The 24,664-nt window shown below is 35.3% G+C and overlaps 3 protein-coding genes and 1 long non-coding RNA gene across 4 annotated transcripts; 3 read left to right on the forward strand and 1 right to left on the reverse strand.

Annotated features, from left to right (window-relative positions):
* The first annotated feature begins 283 nt into the window (after positions 1 to 283).
* On the forward strand, positions 284 to 2,403 carry LOC147290937 (uncharacterized). The gene is made up of 4 exons (XM_086238294.1): positions 284 to 362; positions 739 to 859; positions 1,176 to 1,466; positions 1,796 to 2,403. Exons 2-4 carry the CDS (start codon positions 752 to 754, stop codon positions 2,366 to 2,368), a joined length of 972 nt encoding a protein of 323 aa, XP_086094420.1. The 5' UTR covers positions 284 to 362; positions 739 to 751; the 3' UTR covers positions 2,369 to 2,403.
* Positions 2,404 to 8,296: 5,893 nt separating this feature from the next.
* Positions 8,297 to 15,778, forward strand: HA7 (H[+]-ATPase 7). The gene is made up of 22 exons (XM_086235384.1): positions 8,297 to 8,432; positions 9,121 to 9,204; positions 9,538 to 9,657; positions 9,765 to 9,863; positions 10,150 to 10,287; positions 10,543 to 10,677; positions 10,912 to 11,091; positions 11,244 to 11,450; positions 11,579 to 11,698; positions 12,055 to 12,174; positions 12,270 to 12,392; positions 12,488 to 12,592; positions 12,678 to 12,822; positions 13,021 to 13,185; positions 13,269 to 13,507; positions 13,609 to 13,641; positions 13,737 to 13,818; positions 13,934 to 14,094; positions 14,550 to 14,762; positions 14,930 to 15,112; positions 15,299 to 15,477; positions 15,564 to 15,778. The coding sequence occupies exons 2-22, from the start codon at positions 9,151 to 9,153 to the stop codon at positions 15,658 to 15,660; spliced, it is 2,898 nt and encodes a 965-aa protein (XP_086091510.1). The 5' UTR covers positions 8,297 to 8,432; positions 9,121 to 9,150; the 3' UTR covers positions 15,661 to 15,778.
* Positions 14,638 to 17,603, reverse strand: LOC147290939 (uncharacterized). Its single transcript, XR_015121068.1, has 4 exons — positions 17,461 to 17,603; positions 15,293 to 15,386; positions 15,035 to 15,130; positions 14,638 to 14,958 (listed from the first exon to the last, which is right to left on the reverse strand). It is a non-coding gene; the product is annotated as an uncharacterized LOC147290939 (long non-coding RNA).
* Positions 16,922 to 18,692, forward strand: LOC147290940 (protein STRICTOSIDINE SYNTHASE-LIKE 10-like). The gene is made up of 3 exons (XM_086235385.1): positions 16,922 to 17,624; positions 17,830 to 18,099; positions 18,197 to 18,692. The coding sequence occupies exons 1-3, from the start codon at positions 17,362 to 17,364 to the stop codon at positions 18,690 to 18,692; spliced, it is 1,029 nt and encodes a 342-aa protein (XP_086091511.1). The 5' UTR covers positions 16,922 to 17,361.
* Positions 18,693 to 24,664: the final 5,972 nt, after the last annotated feature.

Genomic DNA, 24,664 nt, shown 5'->3' on the forward strand with positions numbered 1-24,664 from the left:
TTTAAAGAAAATTCTAATCCAAAAGTATTTAGAATTTTATTTATTATTCTTTTGCCGTAAATCGTAATCATTAAGCATTAGCGATCTTAGTTTCAGTTGCAGTTGGTGGTCTCTGGGCCTCTGGGCTTGGTGGGCCAAAAAATCCCTAAAACTCACAGCCCATCCTTTCCCACCTTTCAAAGCCCATCCCTGAGCCCAAACCCCTGATTCCCCGCCACTAAAATTTCTCAGTCACTCCTGCGCTCTCAGCTTCTCTCTTCACTCTTCTCATTTTGCTTTTCTTCAATTCTTCATCTTGCTGTTGTTCTTGGGATCATCTTCTTCTTCTGAGCCTCACAGCCTCATTCACCCACAGACCCCAGGTATTCCTTTTTCTCTTCTTTTAGTTTTGATAATTTAAAATTTAAAGTGGGTTCAATTAAGATTTTAATTCATGGTCTAATTTAAGGTGTAATTCAGGTGTACATTTTGAATTTAATTTAGGTTTTAAATTAAGTGTGGTCTGATTTTTTCAGCTCTTCAAGTTTTTCATTTTCTTTGTAATTTTTTTATTTGGGCATTGATTAGCTTTGGTTCCTCCGATTTAGCTATTTGATTTTGGGTGGGTTTTGCTCATTTTCTTATAAAATGTTGCAAATTCCTCTCTCTCTCTCTCTCTCTCTCTCTCTCTCTCTCTCTCTCTCGGGTACAATTGCATATTCCATTCTCATTTCCGCTAAATGCATTTTTTCCTTACAGTTTTAATCTATTTATGGACCGCTGGTGTGGAGTTTTGAAGGTTCCATTGAACCCTAATGCCAGGACCTGCTACAGAGTTGCAGCATCTCTCTGCCTCTCACCTACTTCCAAAACACTAAGTGTAAGTTCACTAAATTCTCTATACTCAACCCTTTGAAGAACTATTGCACAGTGCCTGCCATTCATGACTCAAAGAAAATGTAAACCTTTTCTTGCCTGTCTGCAACTGAATTCTCCTGAATTACTCACACTTCCAGTCATGTTTTCGTCTTTTTCCCGAAAATGGTAGAAATGCATGAATAGTAATATCTGAATGTACCCATCTTTTTTTCAGGACTGATCTTAAATCCTAAGTTTCTGAATTACTATTTTTGTCTCCTTTCTGTCATTGAAGCATGAAGACCTTTACTGTGTCTTGAACTTTTCCTGGGAGGCAGGTTCCTTCAGCAAATGCCATATTTTTCACTGGAGATCGAGTTGCGGATACTAGGAATCCAGTGATTGGGAGGCTATCAGACTTACAAAATATAGCTGAAATACTGGTTTCGAAGGTTGGTGTTTCGATCAATGCTTGGGTTATTGAGGCTTCTGTTTTCAATGGGCCTTTTTCTGTGTATAAGGACTTTGTACCATCTGTTAACCAATGGGGAGAGCCAAAATCATACTGCCCTACGGGATTCCCAGCTTCTGGGTCGACTGTTTCGCTCTTATCAAGTTGCCTTGAAGAGGTATATTTAGTAACCTTCGGCATCTTCAAAACCTTTTTTTCACTTGACTGAGAAAGTATTAAAGATATCTACATGCAATAAGCTTTCTGGCATCTGTTTTTCTAATTCACTTTCCCTAGTGTAACGCTTTATGGGGAAGATAGAAGTGTTCATGGAGAAAAAATAGGCTCTGCATCATTATGAATGTATTATTTATGTGCCATATTTTAAAATATGAATTGGATAAGAGAACTGAGGCTATTATTTAAAATCCTTATCCTTCATCTAAACTAACTCCTATTCTTCAAGCCTTTGATGATTCCCAAAGTCTAAATTTGTGATGATGGCAGGTGAAGAATGACATTTCGAGACAGAAAGAACTGCTCCTACCAGGAATATCCGCATCACAATGTATTCAACCTAAAACATTTATCTTTGGATTTAGCAAGGGTGGTACTGTAGTTAACCAGCTAGTTACTGAGCTTGGATTCTTGGATGCCAAATTCTCTGGAGGTCCACTGCTTTTGGAGGAAAAGCAAGCTGGTGTGGAAGAAGAGATTCATATCATACCGAGTTCTAAAGAAAGCCTTTTAAACAGCATAAGGGAAATTCATTACGTGGATGTTGGATTAAATTCACCAGGCGCATATATCACTGACCACGGTGTGATTGAGAAAATCTCCGAGCACCTTCTACAAGGGGCTACAGGAATCCGTTTTGCCCTTCATGGAACTCCCAGGCAATGGTGCGACAGAAGGCGAGCTTGGATATGCAATGAAAAAGACAAATTGGTTCATCTGCTAGAGTCTGAAGCTCAGAGAAGTGGAGGGAAATTACAGGTGTGCGAGAAAATTTATTTTGCTGATAGGCCACCTGATTTGCAGATGCATTTTGAAATAATTGAAAAATTGGATGTCAGTTAAACCGCTATATATTGTAAACCATGATTGTAGTTATGTTATGGAATAAAAGTAAATGAAGTTTACAATTATATTATGATGAGTTATCTTATGAAAAAACCATGATTGTTGTAATTATGTTATGAAAACCATGATTGTTTTAATTCTTATACATGTATAGTAAGAAAATGGCAGTTTATAATTAATTGCAACATGCCTCTCCATGATAATCACTATCAGGCTTATACAAGAATCTATGAGTTATGTTAGTGGCAAGAAATTGTTAGATAATTAATTTCTTTATTTCTTTTTCTAGAGGAATACCATGCAAGACAATTGGTCAAAAGTTTGCACCGTTGAGTACCATCTCATTAGTTTTCATATAATGACTTGTCTGATGCCTATGCTGCTATTTGTGTTAACACAGCCTACAGTGTTTGGGGCCAAATTTGTAGCTTAGCAAATTTGAAAATGCCAATACAATGTTCTTTTTCCTTCTTTAATTCTTATTGAACAAACTTGTATCCAGAATATCACGTTCTAAATTGAAGACGTGTTTTGACTCTAACATGGCTTGTGTAGCTGTCATGTTAGAGGGAATTTTAAAAGCTTAAAAATAGCAGTAGGCATGCCATACTAAGCCGTCCATGACTTGTTTACAACAGATTTTATAGGGGCAGGAAAAGAAGAAAAAAAAAAATTGGACCTATTGGATTATTCATTAGTGTAGTATGATTTGTATTAAATTTGCCAAATCATAGCTGCTCAATTTTTTTTGGAGAACTTCTCCATTGTTTAAGATTGATGATGATTTGACTATAAGAACTGTTAGTGATTAATTAATATTTTTCTTTGTTACATTGGAGAGAATCAAATTCTTGACCCATTTTACTCATAACTCATTATACCCCCCCTCACCTTTGGCTAACCCAAGGACTTATAATTAATGCGTCTCTGATTTGTCAAACTAGGATCTGCTGTACATATGTACAATGCTGCAAGCCTACAAAGTACAAACCAAAGATTTTCATTTGTCTAGGTAGCAATATTCAAGGTACAATAAGCCGGCCTTGGACCCTTCTGGTAATTGATGAGCCAAAACTTTCCACAAGCATGTTTTACTAAGCTACCTGAAACAAAATATAATGTGACTTAGGACAACTTGAAGCCGATTCCAATCTTAGTCCTCAAACAAAGTATATACATAGAGGAATGATTTGACAATAATTTTTGTCAGAAAATTTGTCATATTATATTGTTAGATTGTAAATAAAGACAGTACTTTCATGCCATGCATGAGTTAATTTTATTCACAGTTATGTCAATATAACATGTTGAAGCCCCCAAAGAAAGGAAAAACATTACTGCATATAGTTACAAAAAATTCAATATTTTTACTCATTACAGTTCGTTTTTTTTTTAATGCTTTTTGTAATTATTTTTATCTGAAATGTCAAGTCCCTGTTGCACAAAATCCACCCAAGAATTAATAAATACAAAAATTCTTCTGAAGTTTTGAATTCAATTCTAATCAAACCATATCTGCAAAGTAATTGAAGTTGTCAGATGCTAGGTGTTTAAGAGCATGGAATGTATTATGTGCCTGGTGATGGTCGCCTTGAATATATAGTAGCCAAGCTTGTCCACCATGTATCCAGACACATAATTTTGTCTCAATCTAGCACTCTATAATACTCGTGTTAAAGTGTTTTTTCTTAGCCACTCTCATGTTAAAGTATTTAATTGCTTATGATACTCTTTGCCCCAGGTGTATGTGTTTCCAACTTGAGTAGTCTTCCTAATTCTACTTCATTGTTTGGCTATTCCAAACAAGAATGACTTTGGACTTTTCATTCCAACGTTTGCAAGCATTATGTAATTTTCAATAACTTTAATAATCAGCAAAATATTATAAATATATGAATTAATGTGGTGACCACCGTAATGTCCATAAGTTACACATTTAAATGGTTTGTAACCTATGTTTTAATGATCACTTTTAGTGATTTATAACCTATGATTTATGGGCATTAGATCATTGTCTCTATCATTTATAAGCCTATAAATGGACAGTCTAATGAGAAGAATAGTAACACTCTGGATTCTCCCTAATTCTCTCTTATATTCTCTTATTATTTTCTTTAGTTTTATATAGTCTCACCACGATGATATGCACAGCTTGGATGATGCAATAACATCATAATCTACCGGTGTGCGATGTGGTCGATGAAATTGCATTTGCTATACTATTTGCATTATTAAGTTGATATGTTTTATCTATTGTCACTCAAATAGTCAAATATCTATATCATCTATTTATATAGAAACATGGTAACTTGCTTTATGAACTGATGTTCAACTTTGAAATTGTTTCTTTATTATGTTCTTTTATCTGTGTTTCTTTTTATTATTTGCTGAGATAATTACAGATTTGATCCACATATTTTATAACTAGTTCAATTTTGATCCACGATTTTTTTTAAGTTTAGTTTTAGTCCACTAATTGTTCTACTTGTTCAATAAAGGTCCATATTTGTTATCTCAAATTTGTTCCGCTTTTTATCTTATCAAATTCCAGCCAAATTCAACAAACATATACTTGTTTTAAAGCTATGTGTCTCCTCTTTACAACCATATAAAGATCATTTAAAATTAAAATTCTAAACTCAAGATAATTGGTCCCAAAGTAGGGTACCCGAAACTACCAATTTTTTCTAGAAAATTTTTCAGATTTTTGAAACTTCACCAAACTTCAATTCTTTTATTCTAATACTCCAAATTGGTTCATATGACTAAGAAATGATGAAAGATAACTTATACTTCAATTATAATTGAAGAAAACACAACAAAAATGATTTAAAATCATAACTTAAAAAAAATCGTGGATCAAAATTAAACTAGATATAAAATAAGTGGATCAAAATTGAATTTAAAAAATATCGTTGAGCAAAATTGAACTAAATATAAAATAAGTGGACCAAATTTATAATTTCCTCTTATTTGCTTGGCTGCATGCTTTTGTTCAATTAATGGCCAACCAATATAATTTTGCAAATCATGTTTACTTTTATAGTTGATTTTGTATACTATTGAATTATGATTTTATTACTGTATACTATTGGGCATTGCAGCTATTAAGCCTATTATCACATAAGAGATCAGGTTTTGACTCTTAATTAAATAAGGTCCTGATGACCTCAGCAATCTTATGTATAGACCTTTAAAGCTTTTTACAATGAAATAAGGATTAGAAGACCCTCCCAAATGAGTACTCAAAGTTCCTCCATATTTATAAGTAAATCAGAACTCGAAGTTTCTTGATTGTTTTTATGAGAACCAAAAGTTTTCATATTTTATCAAGATCCAAAGTCTTTGATTTATTTTATTGTAATGTTTTCAAATTTTTTTCTTTAATTGTTATTTTTAATTTCTTGTTTTAATTCTTAACTTTAAATTACTTCATTTATATGAACCTACGGTCCTAAAATATCGAACTTGAAGTTTTGTGTACTCATGTAAATAAATAAGGGCCTGAAGTTCTTTGGATTTTGCCATGAGATCAAATCATAAACTTGCTGGTTTTATTAAAATACCTATCTGAAGTCCTATGAGATAGTCTCGGGATATTTTTTTATTCTTTATTTTCCTTCTTTAATTATGATAGCAGTTTTATTTTCTCACAAATACAGGTCAATGACAATTGAGAGGTTTGGCCTAAAAAACAAAAAAGACAATCGAGAGGCTTTACTAAGAAGCATAAGCGTTTATGCTCAAATCTGCTCAAATTGTCAAATCTGATGCTCTTAATTAGTATATGCATTCTATAATGTTGTCTTTTTAAATCAAATACCATGTTGACTTTTCATAATCTAAAATATCATTTGGCAGTGAGTAATAATAACTCCCAGTTGGCTATTTGGTCAATAATTCGTTTTGCTTTTAATAAATTGGATGTTTCTCTAATTAATCAATGGGAACATTGTTAAAAACGTGAAATAATAAGAACCTATAGATTAAATACCAAAGATATTAAGCCTTGAAGGTTACAATGAGTGTTTGAAATAATGTGAATTAAATTACTAAATACGGCACAAGGTTTTCCCTACAAACTTAGGATGATAATTTTTCCTATCATAGATGTAGCCACATTTCTTTAAGTACAGTTATTATATCAATGTGAGATTTATGGAATGTTGTCACTACATATCTATGGAGATTTAGATGCCAATATATATATATATATATATATATATATATGAAAGTCTCAGAAGGATTTAAGTTGCCTGGAACAAAACCCTGAAATATGTACTCAATGAAATTGAAACAATCATTGTATGGGTTAAAACAATTTGGGCGAATGTAGTATAATCGTCTTAGTGAATATTTGAAAAAGAAGGTTATATTAATAATCCCATATACCCTTGTGTTTTTTTATTTTTTATAAATAAATCAAGTTATAGATTTGCAATAGTAATAGTATATGTCGATGACATTAATTTAATTGGCATACCTGAAGAGATTGTAAAAATTGCCAATTATTTGAAAAATGAATTTGAAATGAAGGAGCTGGAGAAAACAAGATATTGTCTCGACCTGCAGATCAAGCATTATGCAAACGAAATTCGTGTCCATTAATCAACCTATATTGAAAAGGTTTTAAAACTTTTCAATATAGAATAATCGTTAAGCACTCTAATGGTAGTCTGATCTCTTGATAGTAAAAAGGATCCATTTCGTCCTAAAGAGGATAATGAAAAGATCCTTGTCCCATGGTGCCATATCTTAGTGCAATAAGTACTTTATTATATTTAGCACAATGTACTAGATCAGATATAGAATTTTTAGTAAATCTGTTAGCAAGATATAGCTTTGCTCTAACATGCAGACATTGGAATGGTATCAAACATATCTTACATTACCTTCGTGGAACAACATATATGGGTCTGTTTTATTCAAGTGAATTTTCTAATGGCTCAAGTCTTGTTGGGTATACAGATTCTGGATATCTTTCCAATCTGCGCAAGAGTTGTTCCCAAACTGGATATGTATTTATTTGTGGAAATACAGCAATCTCAAAGAGGTCTACCTTATTAAATTACCACATTATTCACTCAATTACTTATTTATTCAAAGACCAAAATGTTTGTCCTATTTAACATGGAATATAAATTAAGGATTCATTAATAAAGGGGTGTTTCTGAGTTTTTATTTATTGAAAAAGTTTATTTGGTCGGCTTGGATGGGAATAGAGATGGAGACTATGGAGTTATTAAATAGCCACATCATCCACTCAATCACTCATTTATACAAAAATCAAAATTGTTTGTCCTATTTAACATGGAATATAAGTCCACGGATTCATTATTCATTAATAAAGGGGTGTTCTGACTTTTTATTTTATTGAAAAAGTTTACTAATGGGCTTTTTCAGTTTTTCAATAAAAATTATTTCCCAGACAAAAAATAAAATAAAAGTTCCACTATCTTAAAATTTCAATAAAATTCAATCCTACCCCAGTGATCGTTTCTACAATCACGAAGTAAATTAAATTCAATTTTTGCCATCACTATCAAACCACATTTTTATGGAGATTATAGGTTTTATGACCTGAATTATTATTAAAATATTCAGATGGCAAAAATATTTTTATATAAAAATCTAAAATCTTTTAACTAAAGAAAAAAATCGTCACTAATGGACATTTTAGTTATATCAATCTGATGTTTTATGCTGTCATATTTTGAATTCTATAGAATAATTGATAAAGTGAATTTTCAATTTAATATATGATGTTATAAAATAGACTAATAGAGCCTGTCGTATCAATTTTAGAAGAAGAATTTTGCCTCGATCGTTAATTCGTTACTTGTATAATAATGTGTACGGCATCGAAGACCATTAGAGGTCGAAAGCATAACAACAAATGGCGGCGAAGTAAACTACCATTTGAAAAAAAAAAAAAAAAAAAAAAAAATTGTACATAACAAACTAACAAAGCATTGGTTGCCACAGCTTTTTGCTGGCTGTGGCCGGCGGACTTCGCAAGCGGCGCAGATGTCATCTTGCATAAGGCCCTACCACCTCCAATGTCTGTACTCCTCTCTCCTCCTGCATGGGATTTTCTTGCTTTTCTTTATTTGTTTAATGGTGTTGTACTTTGCCCAGTTCAAAATGATGTTGATTGGAATTTGGAGGTGTCTGGTGCCTTGGTTGTACGGTTGTACCTTTATATATATATATATATATATATATATACATGTTAATGGGTTAGTACATAGCACAATTCGTGGTACTCTACACACCCTCCAACTGTTTGGCTCTTGGGCTCAACGGAGGTTAAGAGGGTACTCAGAGTTGATTCCTAGGCAAGAAATATAAAGGTCCAACTTTTGCTTAGTATTCATCAACATTGAATAGCAGGCAAAAGAGCTTTTCTGGGTTCGGATTTATATTCTCGGTTAGCTACTTCCTTGGTTTGAACACTGTGATTGTGTTTGACTGCCTTTTCATTTTCTCACACTGTTTTGTTAATGGTACTATAACCTGTATGTTGATTTCTTTGACAGAAAAGTTAGTTATGTTTATAAAAATCGGTCTCTCTTTTATTTTTCTTTATATTGAATAGCTGAGTAAAAATTGAAGGGAAAGGCTGAAAGATTAATAACTGTTACTGCAAGCAATTTTATTTCCTTGCAAAGAAAATTAAAGGAAAAAGAAGGCAAATTTGATATGAAGTAATGACTGTTCTGATTCCCTACCTTCTACTTGCTTGCTAGGTGGAGAGTTGAGGCTAAGGGAAACCCAAGATGGTTGCGGAGTCAATTGCCCTCGAGGCGATCATCAAGGAAGCTGTTGATCTGGTATGTGTAATGATACTGTTAAGGCATGTCCAAGTTATTTAAATTTTAAGCCTTCACTTGCCAATGTCGTCTCTCTGCACATAATCTAAATTCCTCCTCAAATGGACATCAAAAGTAGTTTCAAGTAGCTACTACATTTTAACACAAAAGCCAAATTACAGTATAATATTTCTTTTAATAGGTACTGAATAGGCCTAAAGAGAGAGGGGAAAAGGAAAGAAAAAGAAAAGAGAGATAGGAACAAAGCAAAGAGAAAATTATATTTCTATTACTGTATATTTTGTTTGTTATGTATGAATAGCCCTTTTTAAAACTGGGAGTTGATTTATGCAGGAGAATGCAACCCTGAAAGAAGTTTTTGACCATCTTAAATGCACAAGAGATGGTTTCAGCTCTGATGAAGTTCAAGAGCGGTTGGATTTATTTGGTTATAATAAACTTGAAGAAAAAAAGGTCAGAATGAAAATATTAAACATGAGTGCTTCTTTGTATGTGTACTCTGGTATCACTGCTCTACTTCGCTCCTTGATTGATTGTTCTACTTCTCAATTCACCTATAGGAAAGTAAATTCTTGAAGTTTTTGGGCTTTATGTGGAATCCTCTGTCCTGGGTGATGGAAGCTGCAGCTATCATAGCCCTTGTTTTTACGCAAGGAGGGGTAAGTCTGTAATATGAAGCTTACTACTTTTATTCTTTTTCCATTCCTGTAGAGTATGAGCATAACATATTGAAAAGAAAAAAAGAAAAAAAAAAGGTAATACATAGGCCACTTCAGTTTTTATTGAAGATTATCCTTTGACTTTAACTTTGTTTTAATTATTCTCAGTATTAATTTGAAAAAAATACTATCATTTTTCTCAATTGGTCAAATTTTTGTGATGATTTCTTCATAGTGCAATGAATTCAGCTGAGCCTAGATGGTGACATATCCTTGTTATGTGCAGAAAAAAGAACCAGATTATCATGATTTTGCTGGCATCCTGGTCCTACTTATTATAAATTCTACCATCAGTTTTATAGAGGAAAACAACGCAGGCAATGCAGCTGCTGCTCTCATGGCTCGGTTGGCCCCAAAAGCAAAGGTCCTTCTCCTCTTCAGAGATTACTTAGTTTTCGATAAGCTAGTTCATTTCAGCTTGAACTTCCCTTTCTTCTTTTGTTTCTTGTTGAAACTCTTTCCTATATTACCCTTACTCAAATTGTTCATTGATCAATATTGCTCATGATAGATTGGAATTCCTGAATCATGAAGATATCTTTCCTTATTTTCATGTAGTAAGAAACAATGAATTTCACATTTTGTTTCTACTTTGTTTTGACTTCCAATTGCTTACCAGGTCTTGCGTGATGGAAAATGGGCTGAAGAAGATGCTGCTGTATTGGTTCCCGGAGACATAATTAGCATCAAACTTGGTGATATTGTTCCTGCTGATGCACGTCTTCTTGAAGGAGATCCTTTGAAAATTGACCAGGTAACTGACCAGAATATGATGATTATATATATATATATATATATAAGTTGGATGCCATGGTACAGATTGTGTTGAAAAGACCCTGTTCATGAGTCAGAGTCAACATTTTTTGCCTGTTTCTAAACTTGAATTTATAGGCTTTTTCTCTGAAATCTAGGAATACTATATATTTGTGTCTTGTTATGTCGTATATGTATGTCTTTCTGAATTTGAGATTCTCTTTATCATTTGCAGTCTGCTCTTACCGGAGAATCACTTCCAGTGACCAAACATCCTGGTGAAGGAGTTTACTCAGGATCAACATGCAAGCAGGGAGAAATTGAAGCAGTTGTTATTGCAACTGGGGTTCACACTTTCTTTGGAAAGGCAGCTCATCTTGTGGAGAACACAACACATGTTGGCCATTTCCAGCAGGTTCATTTATAAGCCATTTTGTGTTGAGTGTTGGGTGAGAACAGATGAGAGTGGTCTAGAACTCATGGTGTTCCTCCACATTTTTAACAATAACTAATGTAGCATGGTGCTCAATGATAAAAAATAGTAATAATTGTTTTTCATGGTTGCAGGTTTTAACAGCAATTGGAAACTTCTGCATTTGCTCCATTGCTGTTGGGATGGCTATTGAAATCGTAGTAATATATGGAATGCATGGAAGGGAATACCGTGTTGGTATTGATAACCTACTTGTCCTCCTAATTGGTGGGATCCCTATTGCTATGCCAACTGTTCTTTCTGTCACGATGGCCATTGGTTCACATCGTTTGTCCCAGCAGGTTTGTGATTGCGCAAACTCCACTTAGAAGATTGATTTGGGAATTGAAATTGAAAACATTTGATAAAGTTTCCCATTGATAGTCAAAGGTATGAAATAGTTCATAATGGGCATCCATGTTTTGTGCAGGGTGCCATAACAAAGAGAATGACTGCCATTGAAGAAATGGCAGGAATGGATGTGTTATGCAGTGATAAAACAGGGACACTAACACTTAACAAGCTTACGGTGGACAAAAACATGATTGAGGTTTTACTCTTGGTCCCTTCAACTCCCTTTAAAACTGTATGGCATAGCAGAAAACATTGTAAATCACTTGACAGAAGGAGCACATTTTTGTAAGTTCAGTCACTGACACACATCACAAGAAGATGTATTTTGAGTGACTTGTGTGGTCTGCATCCAAGAGAAATGCACTAGGACCACCATGTTTTACACACTTCTTGCATCAGGTGCTGTCAAACTTTAGAAAATTACATATTTTTGGTGATCAATGAAGATCAAGGCAGCATATTAACTAATCAAAAATCCCACTCTTCAAAATAAATTAAGAGAACAATATGTTTTAATTTTCATTTTATTCTGATATTATCCATGTTGCACAGGTTTTTGCCAAAGGTGTTGACAAGGATCTGGTTATACTTATGGCTGCAAGAGCATCAAGGTTAGAAAATCAAGATGCTATTGATACTGCAATTGTTTCGATGTTGGCCGACCCTAAGGAGGTATTCTGCAAATTAATCTTTCTAAAGCATTGACTTTTATTCTTATCTTTAGTTTTGGGTTGATCTTTATGTAACCTTTATTACAACTTTGTAAGGCACGAGCTGGAATCAAAGAAATTCACTTCCTTCCATTCAATCCTACTGATAAAAGGACCGCACTTACATATATTGATGCTTCTGGTAAAATGCTTAGGGTCAGCAAAGGTGCACCAGAGCAGGTGAAATACAAATTTTAAAAATTTTCAAGCATTCCTGTAAAACTTTAAAATCACTTCCAAAATTTCTGAGCTCTAATCAAACATATGCTATGTAGATTCTTAATCTGGCACATAACAAATCAGAAATTGAAAGGAAGGTGCATTCGATGATTGACAAGTTTGCAGAACGTGGACTACGATCTCTTGGTGTTGCCCGCCAGGTATCTAATATCTTATCAATTCTTTATTGCCTTGTATACGTGTTTTTTTGTTTAGAATTTGGGACTAATAGGATGATTCCTCTAGGAAGTACCTGCTGGAACCAAAGACAGTCCTGGTGGCCCCTGGGAATTTGTTGGCCTTCTCCCTCTCTTTGACCCTCCTCGCCATGATAGTGCTGAAACAATCAGAAGAGCTCTGGATCTTGGTGTCAGTGTTAAAATGATCACAGGTGCATGCCACTGCTGCTTGTGATTTTCAGTGAATGCTCTGTTGTAAATGTTATCACCAAATTTATATTCTGAAAGATGATGATTTAGGATATAAAAGGAAAATATTATGAAATAATTACAATTTTGTATGTCTTTGTGTAACACAATAGAATTTCCAATCCATTACGGATGTAACCTTCATGCATCCACATTTTCAGGGGACCAACTTGCAATTGGTAAGGAAACAGGAAGGCGGCTTGGGATGGGCACAAACATGTACCCCTCTTCAGCCCTGCTTGGTGAAAGTAAGAATGGGGATATTGCTACCCTCCCCATTGATGAACTTATTGAAAAAGCTGATGGTTTTGCTGGCGTCTTTCCGGGTTAGTCCAGCTCTTTTATTATTTTAAGCCCTGTGGTTTTGGCTTTTGTATCAAGTTTCTGACCATGTCTTTATCTCCTTCAGAGCATAAATATGAGATTGTGAAGAGATTACAAGCTAGAAAACACATCTGTGGAATGACTGGTGATGGAGTGAATGATGCCCCTGCCTTAAAGAAAGCTGATATTGGAATTGCTGTAGCAGATTCCACAGATGCAGCCCGTAGTGCTTCTGATATAGTTTTAACAGAACCTGGGTTGAGTGTGATCATTAGTGCTGTGTTAACAAGCCGTGCAATATTCCAGAGAATGAAAAACTATACGGTAATCTAACATGATTCACAACATCCAATAATTACTTAGTTAAAGCTTTAGTTGTTCTATGACAAATGCTTAGTTTCGTTTTTCTTCTTTCCCCTCCCCAGATATATGCTGTGTCAATCACCATACGTATTGTGGTAAGCTTCCATCTTAAGTTACAATTTTGTATATGGAAACTTTTTAGACTGTTTCTTGCCATCAATCTTATCTCATGTCCAACATAAATTTGCAGCTAGGTTTTATGTTGCTGGCTGTCTTCTGGAAATTCGACTTCCCTCCTTTCATGGTTCTTGTCATTGCTGTTCTTAATGATGGTTAGATTTGCTAGTTTTACCCTTTGTGTCATTTGTTTAATGGATTTTACATTGTCAGTTTGTTGCATTATATTTTTCCTCCTGCTCATTACCCAACTTGTTGGCTTGCTTATAGGTACTATCATGACCATATCTAAAGATAGGGTCAAGCCATCTCCAGTTCCTGACAGTTGGAAGCTCAGTGAAATTTTTGTAACTGGGATTGCCCTTGGTGGTTATCTGGGTCTAATGACTGTTATATTCTTCTGGGCAGCCTATGAAACCAACTTCTTTCCGGTAAATGGCCTCCCTTTTCTAGTCATGTTGTGAAGAATTTAATGAACTTCTTTTGTGGCTCGCTGACAAAATGCAGGGTGTTGGTTTTCATTAAAACAAAATTAATTTGTTTTTGTGAGAAAAAAAAAAAAGAAGTTTAACAGAATAAATAAATAATGAGAGTAAACAAAATAAATGGGAAGTACTTGCTCTATGTGCTAATGTTGCACGACCTTGTTGGTTCAGGAGTTGGAAATAATAAATACTATGTTAATTTATGTCGTATTTACAAAAGCAGCATGATGAATTTAAACATGGCATACTAATAACTCTTAGAGCTTCCATAATCTTATAAATGTTCAACAGTTGACATGCTCGTTGTAACGTCCTATTGTATGTTTATTTAAAGAATAAATGAAATGATGGATAGGATTTTATTATTTTCTTGATTTATGACATAGACCTTCTTCTTGCAGAAACATTTTCGTGTGGAGGACTTCAATCAACACAATTTTAATATGTCAAATAAGAATGAATCTACTCGGCTAAACGAGATGATGTCATCTGCTCTGTATCTTCAAATCAGCACCATCAGCCAGGCCTTGATATTTGTTACTCGCTCCAGGGGCTGGTCTTTCTTTGAAAGACCTGGTCTTTTGCTTGTAGTAGCCTTCATTATTGCTCAACTGGTACTGAATTTTAAAATTTGGTTAGCTGAAACATATTATCTGTCCAATACAAAAATGAAAAATATATATGGGTTCTGAAACAGATGATAAAAACCACTTTATGCATCATAAGCCTTTTTGTCTTCCAATGACATTAGTATCTTATGCTCTAAGCCCCATACTTGCAGATTGCTACAGTAATATCTGCCACTGCAAACTGGGAATTTACAAACATCAGAAGTATTGGTTGGAAATGGACTGGTGTAATTTGGTTGTACAATATTGTCACTTACATGCTGCTTGATCCTATCAAATTTGCTGTCCGTTATGCGCTCAGTGGAAAGGCTTGGGGTTTAGTAGTAGACCAAAGAGTGAGTAAATCTTACCACCTGATTAATAAGAATTAAACCAGTATTTACACTTAAACCATATGAGTACCTTAGTTAAAATTTGTTAACCCAAAAATCAAAATTTGATGGTTTTCCAACATCCTAATTTTGTCATTATGTAGCTGAAAATTAAATACTGATTTGAGATGCATTTTGTCTTACCTGCAGACTGCATTTACGAGCAAAAACAACTTTGGTAAGGAGGCTCGTGAGGCTGCATGGGCAACTGAACAGCGAACGCTACATGGCCTGCAATCTGTTGAAACAAAAATGTTTACAGAGAGGAGCACTTTTAGGGACATTAATCTCATGGCAGAAGAAGCTAAAAGGAGGGCAGAGATTGCAAGGTTAGTCTTTCTACTGAAGCTTACAAGATTATTGAGCTTTCCTTGTTTTGCTTAGTTTTCTTAATTTTTTATTTTTTTTTTTGCAGGTTGAGGGAGCTTCACACTCTCAAAGGGAAGGTTGAGTCATTTGCCAAGCTGAAGGGTTTAGATATCGATGCCATTAACCAGAACTACACTGTCTAACTGTTTTTCCAGACTAGTGACCCTGTTCTCAATTTGTTGTTCGCATTCTCCTTCATATATATACCTTTTTATGTTTTTGTTAACATAAACAAAGTCCTAGCTGGTTGTTGAATAAGGTTGATACAGTTCATGATGATACTTATATAACAAGTCAAATTAAAATGGAATTGCGTTTATTCAAAACATGTCTCAATGAGGAGAAATTCTCAGTGTCATTTGGGTTACAAGAACACATCCATCCATTGTGCATTTCTAACAATGTGAAGTTTTAAGAAATGTCCATGCACATCACAGTTTCTGTGATGCTTGTGTATGTTCGACATCCATTTCGGTACTTGGCCATACATTTTGTTTCCAGAAAGATTCAGCCACTGCAATTTAATTTGATATCTTAGGAAATTTGAGCACTCTCTTGGGTAGCACAGGTGGAACTCCATTGTACCACTCAGACGATTACCATGTAGAAAATGGAGCTTGAGATTAGTAAGATTGAATAATGACTCAGAAATTGTACTCTGCAACTTATTCGTAAGATTAATAATGACTGGACCACTAAATTTGTTTTGTGGAAGCTAGGCTTAAATAAATGAGCTGCCTAAGATTACCAAGTGAAGATGGAACCAACCCTGAGATTGCATGTACCCAAATCTAAGTCCTTCAATAAATCAAGCTTTTCAATTGAAGAAGGCAGGTTTCCGAAAAGGCTTGTGTCCCTAAGTATTAGTGACATGAGAGGAATACTTTGATTCGAGCTACCGGCAGTTTCTCATTTAGATTTTGATTCAAAGTTTTCAATTCGTTTGCTTTCGAACTCTAACACTTCCAATCTGTTTCTAAGACTCTAAAAAGTAAAAACATTGTATAATACTTTATTTATAGTTCTAATCAGATAAATTACATGGTTTCACTTCAACTCAGTACAACCAAAACTGAAAATTTACTCAGTGCACCCAGAACTGCAAACCAGTTCTTAAAACATGAAGAATTTTTCATCATGTTTCTATTTATCTGTTTGACACATCCTGCTTAATAGACTCACTAGCTCTTGTTTATTAGGCTGCTTACACTCCAGCCCAATCTTTTCTTACCCACCCAAGAGCAGCTCACGTTTCCTTAAGCTAGACACATGCAAGCTGCACACTCACCCAACTCATGATGCCTTTTGCAATTAACTAAAGAAGCTACCCATCTAAAAAATAGTAGGAAATCTCACCCAATAACCCATTTCCTTAAAAATTCAATGGGTCCAATTCTGGTAAGAAGAAAACAATTGGTCCAATTTATTAAATAATTACAACTCTAAACTTGCTATTAATTATTTCATAATCATCTTAATCACTTTCTGAAAAAACATTTTTATTATTTGACCAGTGGAATCAGAGCATAATTGAGAAATATAGAGTGATCCAGGAAATCCCATAGTGATTGGGCTAGCAAAAGGATCGTAAATTTATAAGCTATAATTGTGTTTATCCTATTTCTAATGGGACTCTATAAACAAATTAAACCAAGGAAAGGAAAGCACAAATATTCCAAATCCTATAAGGAATGGATATACCGCAAGCTGCTAACTTGTTTATAAATAGCAGACTTATGCAGCCAAATCAAACACAAGTGGTACAAGTAAATTTCAATCATATTCGATCAGTCAATTAATCATACTCCATATTCAGTAATTTCAATCATACTCGATCAGTGAAGATGAGGTTGTCATGCTTATTCCTTTTCTTCCTAATTAGCGTTCTATCAACTAAGCATGGAGCAAGTTATTCGGTGGTTCATCATAACCTCCAACGTTACCTTCAAATTGACCTCTCGAAGGTGACTGGCCCAGAAAGCATTGCTTTCGACTGCCATGGAAGAGGACCGTACGTCGGAGTTTCAGACGGAAGAATCTTAAAGTGGCAAGGATCTCAGCTTGGTTGGACTGAGTTCGCTTTCACCTCCGCATACGGGCCAAACAGGTAAGTTGCATATATATATATGCTAATATGCCATACATCTGTTTTGTTTAATTTTAAGCTAAAATAAATTTTTATGGTGTTCTTTTTTTGTAATCTAACGATAACGTTGATAGCCCTCTGCCTCCAACTTGTTGTGAACTTTTATGCTTGATTTTCCTTTTTAAATCAAAAATAAATTTGATTGAGTGAATTTTATATTAAATAGGCCAAGGTTATTATGCGATGGCTCAACCAACCCAGCCACAGAACCAATATGCGGGAGACCACTGGGCCTAAAGTTCGACCCTATAACTTGCGAACTATACGTTGCAGATGCCTATTTTGGACTTCTAAAGATAGGACCTAATGGTGGTCTGGCTCAAAAAGTTACCAATTCTATTGGGGGAGTGCCATTCCGTTTCCTAAATGATTTAGACATTGACACCGGAACAGGAATGGTTTATTTTACAGATACCAGCACAATATACCAAAGAAGGTACTTATATATTACACGACTCAATGGATGATTTTATCAATTTTTTTAAAAAAAATTTGTTTAACATTTTTTTTTTGTTTTTTGTTTTTCTCATAAGGGCATGGCCTTCGGTAATCAACTCTGGTGACAAAACAGGAAGGTTATTGCAATATAACCCTTGGACAAACGTGGTGACAGTGTTGCTCCCTGGCTTGGGTTTCGCAAATGGTGTGGCTATGAGCAAGGATAATTCTTTCCTATTAGTAGTCGAAGGTGCCACAAATAAAATTCATAGGTTTTGGCTTCGTGGACCCAAAGCTTATAGGGCTGAACTTTTTTTTCAACTAGAAAGGGCTGCAGATAACATTCAACGAAATGACAAAGGAGAATTTTGGGTAGCCCTAAATAATGGGGGGGTCCCAAAAGCTTCAGTCGTTCCATGGTTAACCGGAAATCCTGTAGCGATAAAGCTTGATGAGCAAGGTAATATATTGGAGGTGTTAGATGGAGATGGTGATACAAGGTTCCAGTCTATTAGTGAAATTCATGAATATAATGGCTGGTTGTGGGTAGGGTCGCCGACAAATGCTTATGTAGGAGTTCTGAGGGTTTAGATAACAAAAGTATTAATTCCTTAATTACATGTAATAAGTCATCTATCTTTAATTTCCAATAAATTATTATTGGATATTGATATGTTAAGTATGTGTAATTTTCTTTTCACTTAATTAGCGAGAAAAAAAAATTACTCGTAAGTTAACACATGTCTAAGTTCTCCCATAATATTACTGCAATGAAATTGCTTAGACTTATCCTTCATTACAACTTTAATGCTAGACCCTTTTGATATTATGTGAGGAATTGCCTCAGTTACATTTGTACACCTTCTTGCAAATAAGTGAATAAGTAAAGGAGAAATTGCTCGAGTGTTCAGTGAACTGGGGATGACTTTAACCCATAACAGAACAAATGGGAGAGTTGCAATAGTTTTTCCAAAGCTTCTAGATTTGCAATTCTTTTCCGTAAAATATATATGTAATAGTTTTTCAATTGCAAGCTAATGACATTCAGCAATCTATCATCGTCTACTCCACAATCTCGAATTTCTTGGACAAGAACATCACCATGCATCAGTTTGCACCCGCGGGTCATTTAATTAGCTCTTTCCCTGCATTTCCACCATCATTTAATACACGCACCATCATATATTTCCTTATTAAATCAATATATGTTTATACTATTAAATATATATATATATTAAAAATACCACGTGTTTTCTTTTATTGGCCAAGAAGCCAGTTCTATTCTTGTGGAATAGAACCGGCTACACCCGATCCCCTTGTAAGTTAAGGGTTTCGAGTCTCAGCCTCCACTCTCCAGTCTCACTCTGTCACTCATCTCTCACTCTCAGCTCTCACTCATCTCTCTCGTCTCTCATGATCTCATCTTTGCATCATACCACTGCCTCCAGCCTCCCTCTCACTCTCTCATCTCTCAGCTCTCACCTTTCAATCACTCCGATCTCTCTTCTCTCATCTCTGTCGCAGCTTCAAAAGACAAAAGGTATGTATCATCCGTCTCACTCTCATCTCTCGTCTCTCATTTCTCACTCTCTCATCTCTGTCTCTCATCTCTGAAACTAGTGATTTAGGATTTCGAATTGAAATTAGGGTTTAGGGTTTGATTTGGGGTTTAACGGTTTAGGGTTCAAATTAGGGTGTATGTGTGCAATTTTAATTAGGGATTTACTGATTTAATCAATTTGATTTAATTTGTATTTCTGATTGGTGGCTTGGTGCAGTGCAGTGCAATTATTTGGTGGCTTGGTGCAGTCAGTGCTAGAAGGTAGATATCTGGTTTTTGCTGTTTGATTGTGAATTTGTTAGTTTAGGACTGTGATTGTGAATTTGTGGTTCTGTGTGAATGTGATTCTGTTATGATGACTAATGAGTGTTAGTTTAGGTCTGGTGATTGTGAATATGTGGTTGTGTTTGATGTTGAAGGCTTGAATGTGATTCTGTTTATGAATCACATTCAAATTATGTTGAATGATTGAATATTTGAATGTTAGTTTAGGACTAATGCATGTGACTAAATGACTGATGCATGTTAGTTTATGAATCAAATTCAATTCTGTTTATGACTAAATGACTAGTAATGATTAGTTGATTATTGTAGAGTGTGAATCTGTTAGTTTAGGCCTTTAGGGTTGCTTGACTGCTTGTGAACCTGTTAGTTTAGGGTTTAGGGTTGTTTGTGAATTTTTTACCTGTTAGGTTAGTGTTTTAGGAAATTGTGACTATGTTAGGTTTAGTTTGTGACCTTAGGTACAATAAATAATGACAAACTTGCTTTTTCATTTAGGGTTTAGGAAGGATGGACCCCCGATCACAAGACACCCCAAGTGACAACTCCTCCACTGCCTCTGCCACTTCACCAACACCAACACCAACACAATCAACACCTACACCAGCACCTACACAACCTGCACCAAGTGGTGGCCTTCCACCACTACCAACTGGGAAAAGGAAACCAGTCCAGGACAAATCCCATGTTTGGGATCACTTTGAAAAATATGATGATGTGACTGAGTTTACCAAGGAGGATGGAACTAAAGGTCAAATTATCAAAAAGAGAGTTAGGTGCAAGTACTGCACTGCTCACTATGTTGTTGACCCATCTGTGAATGGTATCTCTACATTTAATAAACACATAGAACACCAATGCAAGGCCTACCCTGGGAGATTACAAGATAAAAGGCAAAAGACATTGTCTTTTGACCAAACAGTGGGCAATTTAGTGGCTAGGGGGTGTAGTAAGGATGATTGTCTCAAGGCTTGTGTGGAAATGGTGATCATAGAGGAGTTACCTTTTAGCTTTGTTGAAGGTAGAGGGTTTAGGAGATTTTGCAGTGTTGCTTGCCCCATTTTCCAAGTCCCATCCTGTAGGACCCTTGTTAGGCATTTCTTGGCCTTGTATGATGAAATGAAGGACAATTTGAAGAATGATCTAGCCTCACATAGGGTATGCCTCACAATCGACACTTGGACTAGTTGTCAAAACATTAACTACATGGTCCTCACTGCCCACTTTATAGATAGTGAATGGAATCTACACAAGAGGGTTTTGAACTTTAGAGTGATAGCCAATCACAAGGGGAATTCAATTGGGAAGCTTCTAGAACAATGTTTGCTAGAATGGGGTGTGGAGAAGGTTATGACCATCACAGCAGATAATGCCACTACAAACACTAGGGCAATTGAGTATCTAAAGGGCAAGATGAAGCATTGGACAAATGCTAAGATGGTTTTGGGAGGGAAGTACTTGCATGTGAGGTGTTGTGCTCACATTGTGAATTTGATAGTTGGGGAAGGGTTGAAGAAACTTGAGAAGTCAATCCTAGCTATTAGGAATGCAGTGAAGTATGTTAGATCCTCACCTCGAAGGTTGGCAGATTTCAAGGATTGTGTGACTAGAGAGAGAATTCCATGCAAAGGTCTTGTGGTGTTGGATGTCCCAACTAGGTGGAATTCCACCTATTTGATGTTAGATGCGGCATTGAAGTTTGAAAAGGCTTTTGAAAGGTTGGGAGAAGATGAAGAGAACAACTCATACTTGAGTTGGTTTGGTGAAGAGGAAGAAGGGGTTTCCAATCCTAGGAAAAGGGTAGGACCACCAAAGGGGAATGATTGGAACAATGCCACTGTTTTTGTGAACTTCTTGAAGGTCTTCTATGACATGACCTTGAAAATGAGTTTGAGTTTACAACCTGCTGTCCATGAAACATTCCATGATTTAATTTCCATTGAAGAGGAAATTAAATGTTTGTTTAGGGATGAAGATATGCCTTTCGGAGACGATGATCTTGATGAATCTGAGGCACAAATGGTGTTGAATGACATGACAGATGGTATGAAGAAGAAGTTTGAGATGTATTGGGGGGATCTTGACAAGATCAACCAATTTTTGTTGGTTGCACTTGTCCTTGACCCTAGATACAAATTGGGCAACTTGGCCCATGTGCTCCAAAAATATTGTTTGGATGCAGAATCTGCCACCAAGAAGAAGGAAGAGATCAAAGCCATACTCATCAAGATGTTTGATGAGTATGCTGCACCAAAACCCCAAAGTGAAGGTTCTAGTATTAGTGGTGTGACTGGTCCTACTACCTCAATTAGTTCCACTACTAGTACTAGGAAATCTTCTTGGGAACTTAGAGTGGGAAGACAAAGGCAAGAAATGACTAGGCAATGGATGGAAGAAGTTGCAGCAAGTAGTGTAGTGGTTTTGGAGCATGAGGTGGATAGGTACATAAAGGATCCTATTGAAAGAGTGGATCCGGACTCTGATTTTGATATTCTTAAGTGGTGGAAGCACAATGGGGTTAACTACCCTGTTTTGGCCCTAATTGCAAAGGATATCCTTGCAATTCCAGTTTCCACAGTGGCTTCAGAGGCTTGTTTTAGCACGGGAGGAAGGGTAGTTAATCCCTTTCATGCTTCTTTGACTCCAAAGATGGTGGAGGCTCTTATTTGTTGTCAAAACTGGTTAAAATCCGAGGATATCTCCTCTTTACAGTATGAACCATCCATTGAAGAAATGGAATTTTATGAAGCACTTGAAGCAGGTACTATTATGTGTTATAACTTTGTTTAATGTATTCAACTTTCTTAGATTGAAAAACTGAATTATAACTAATTTGTTTTACAGAATACATGTCCTCAGCCACTTTAAAGAAAACTGCCCCTGCTGTTCAGTGTTAAGTAAACTGCCTAACTGGTAAGTTTTTTGACTTCCACAGGTTCAATTTTGTTAAGTCGAATTCCACAAGTTTATCTGTTAAGTTGTTTTAGTTAACCTTTTCAATTATTGATTTATGGTGAGTGCAGGGCTGCTGGGACAGATCTGTTTGGGGTGGAAGAATGCTGATCCTGCTGAGTGATGAAGATGAAGCTGCTGCTGTTTGTGTTTGTGTTTGTTTGTAATCATTGTATAATTTTACTTTTTGGCCTTGTTCAATGTTTATTTGTTTGGGTTTGTAAACCTAATTGTGACACTATAACTTTGAATTTTCTTGGCCTTTAAGTTCTGTAACCTAATTTGGATTCATATCAACCAACTATATACAAGTATTCTCTATTTAATAGAGGTTGTGGATATACCTATGCGAAATTCACTTGAATAAGTTGAAATATGACACAAAATATAATTAGTTAAAAAGAATAGACATTAACTATTATGTCAACTTTTTATATCTTTACTTTCTCAAGGTACATACACAACTTTGATTTCTTAACAATGAAAGGATTACAACTCCACGTTCTCCCATACAAATATAACTGAGCCAATTTCTCCCATAATATTATCGCAATGGAATTGGTTAGGCTTTTTCTTCTCCACAACATTAATGCTAGGACTATTTACCCATAAAGACTAAGAGTTCATTATTGTTGTCTAACGCTGAAAGCCTAGAAGGAAATTCTATTGCTGGGACTTGTAATCTAATTATTGCCATGCAAGTGGAGGAAAAAAGTATGAGAAAGAGAGCACATAAATGCATGTACAAAGTTCAATAACAATTCCCAATTCTACTTGCTACACTAGTTTTACTTACATCCCAATTGCAAAATGTACCACATGAGGTTTATATATAATACAAAGATTTTTTTTTTTTTTTTTTAGGAAAATGTTTTGAGTCACCAAATCGAAGCTATTCAGATACTAAACATTAATGAATATTGGAATAGATACAAAAGAAGAAATATAAAAAAGGCCACCATGATAGACTAAAAGTGAGACCAAATGTTACGAATGTTGATGATTTTATACAGCGTCATGCAGCTTCCAAGAAAATGAAAGAAGGAAGACAAAAAAAAAAAAAAACTTCTGGTAGCTCTGTCCTTTCTATTGACCAAGGAGTCAATAGAAACTAACCAAGTGAAGGTGAGCTGCCAGAAGAAGGCAGGTTTGCATGTACCCAAATCTAACTCCTTCAATGAATCAAGCTTTTCGATTGAAGAAGGCAGGTTAATTTCCAAAAAGGCTAGTGTCCCTACTCTCTAACTATTACAATGTGTTTGGATGAAGTAATTTTAATTTTCACAAAAATTCATAAATGATGGAATTTAAAACTCCGTTATTTAAATTTCTATAAATTACATTTTCTATTGTTTAGATATATGTATATAGAATTTTGTAAATGATAATTACAAATTTTAATTAATCTAGCCCCACCGACTACCCACCCACGCCACCACCTTCCCCTCCCTCTGAGTCTCCAACCACACTCGTCTCTCTCTTCCATTCTCTCTTCTCTTCTCTCTATATACTCCTCATCTCTTCTCTGCATATTAAAATTCCTTCATAAGATTGATTTTTTTGTTCTCCAATTCCAAGAGCCCAGCAACAAAGACAAAAAAAGCATCTCCATTAATTGCATCTTCTCAGAATAAACTTGGAAATCAGGTTGGGATCAAATTGACGGGGATCCCAAATGGCAGACCAAACAAAGATTAGCCCAACATATTCCAATCACAATCGTAACTGTTACACAAAAAAAAAAAAAAAGAATGGCAAGGCTGCAACA

This window comes from Dryas octopetala, chromosome 3, assembly GCF_963921425.1.
Source record: "Dryas octopetala chromosome 3, drDryOcto1.1, whole genome shotgun sequence".
Lineage (NCBI taxonomy): Eukaryota > Viridiplantae > Streptophyta > Magnoliopsida > Rosales > Rosaceae > Dryas > Dryas octopetala.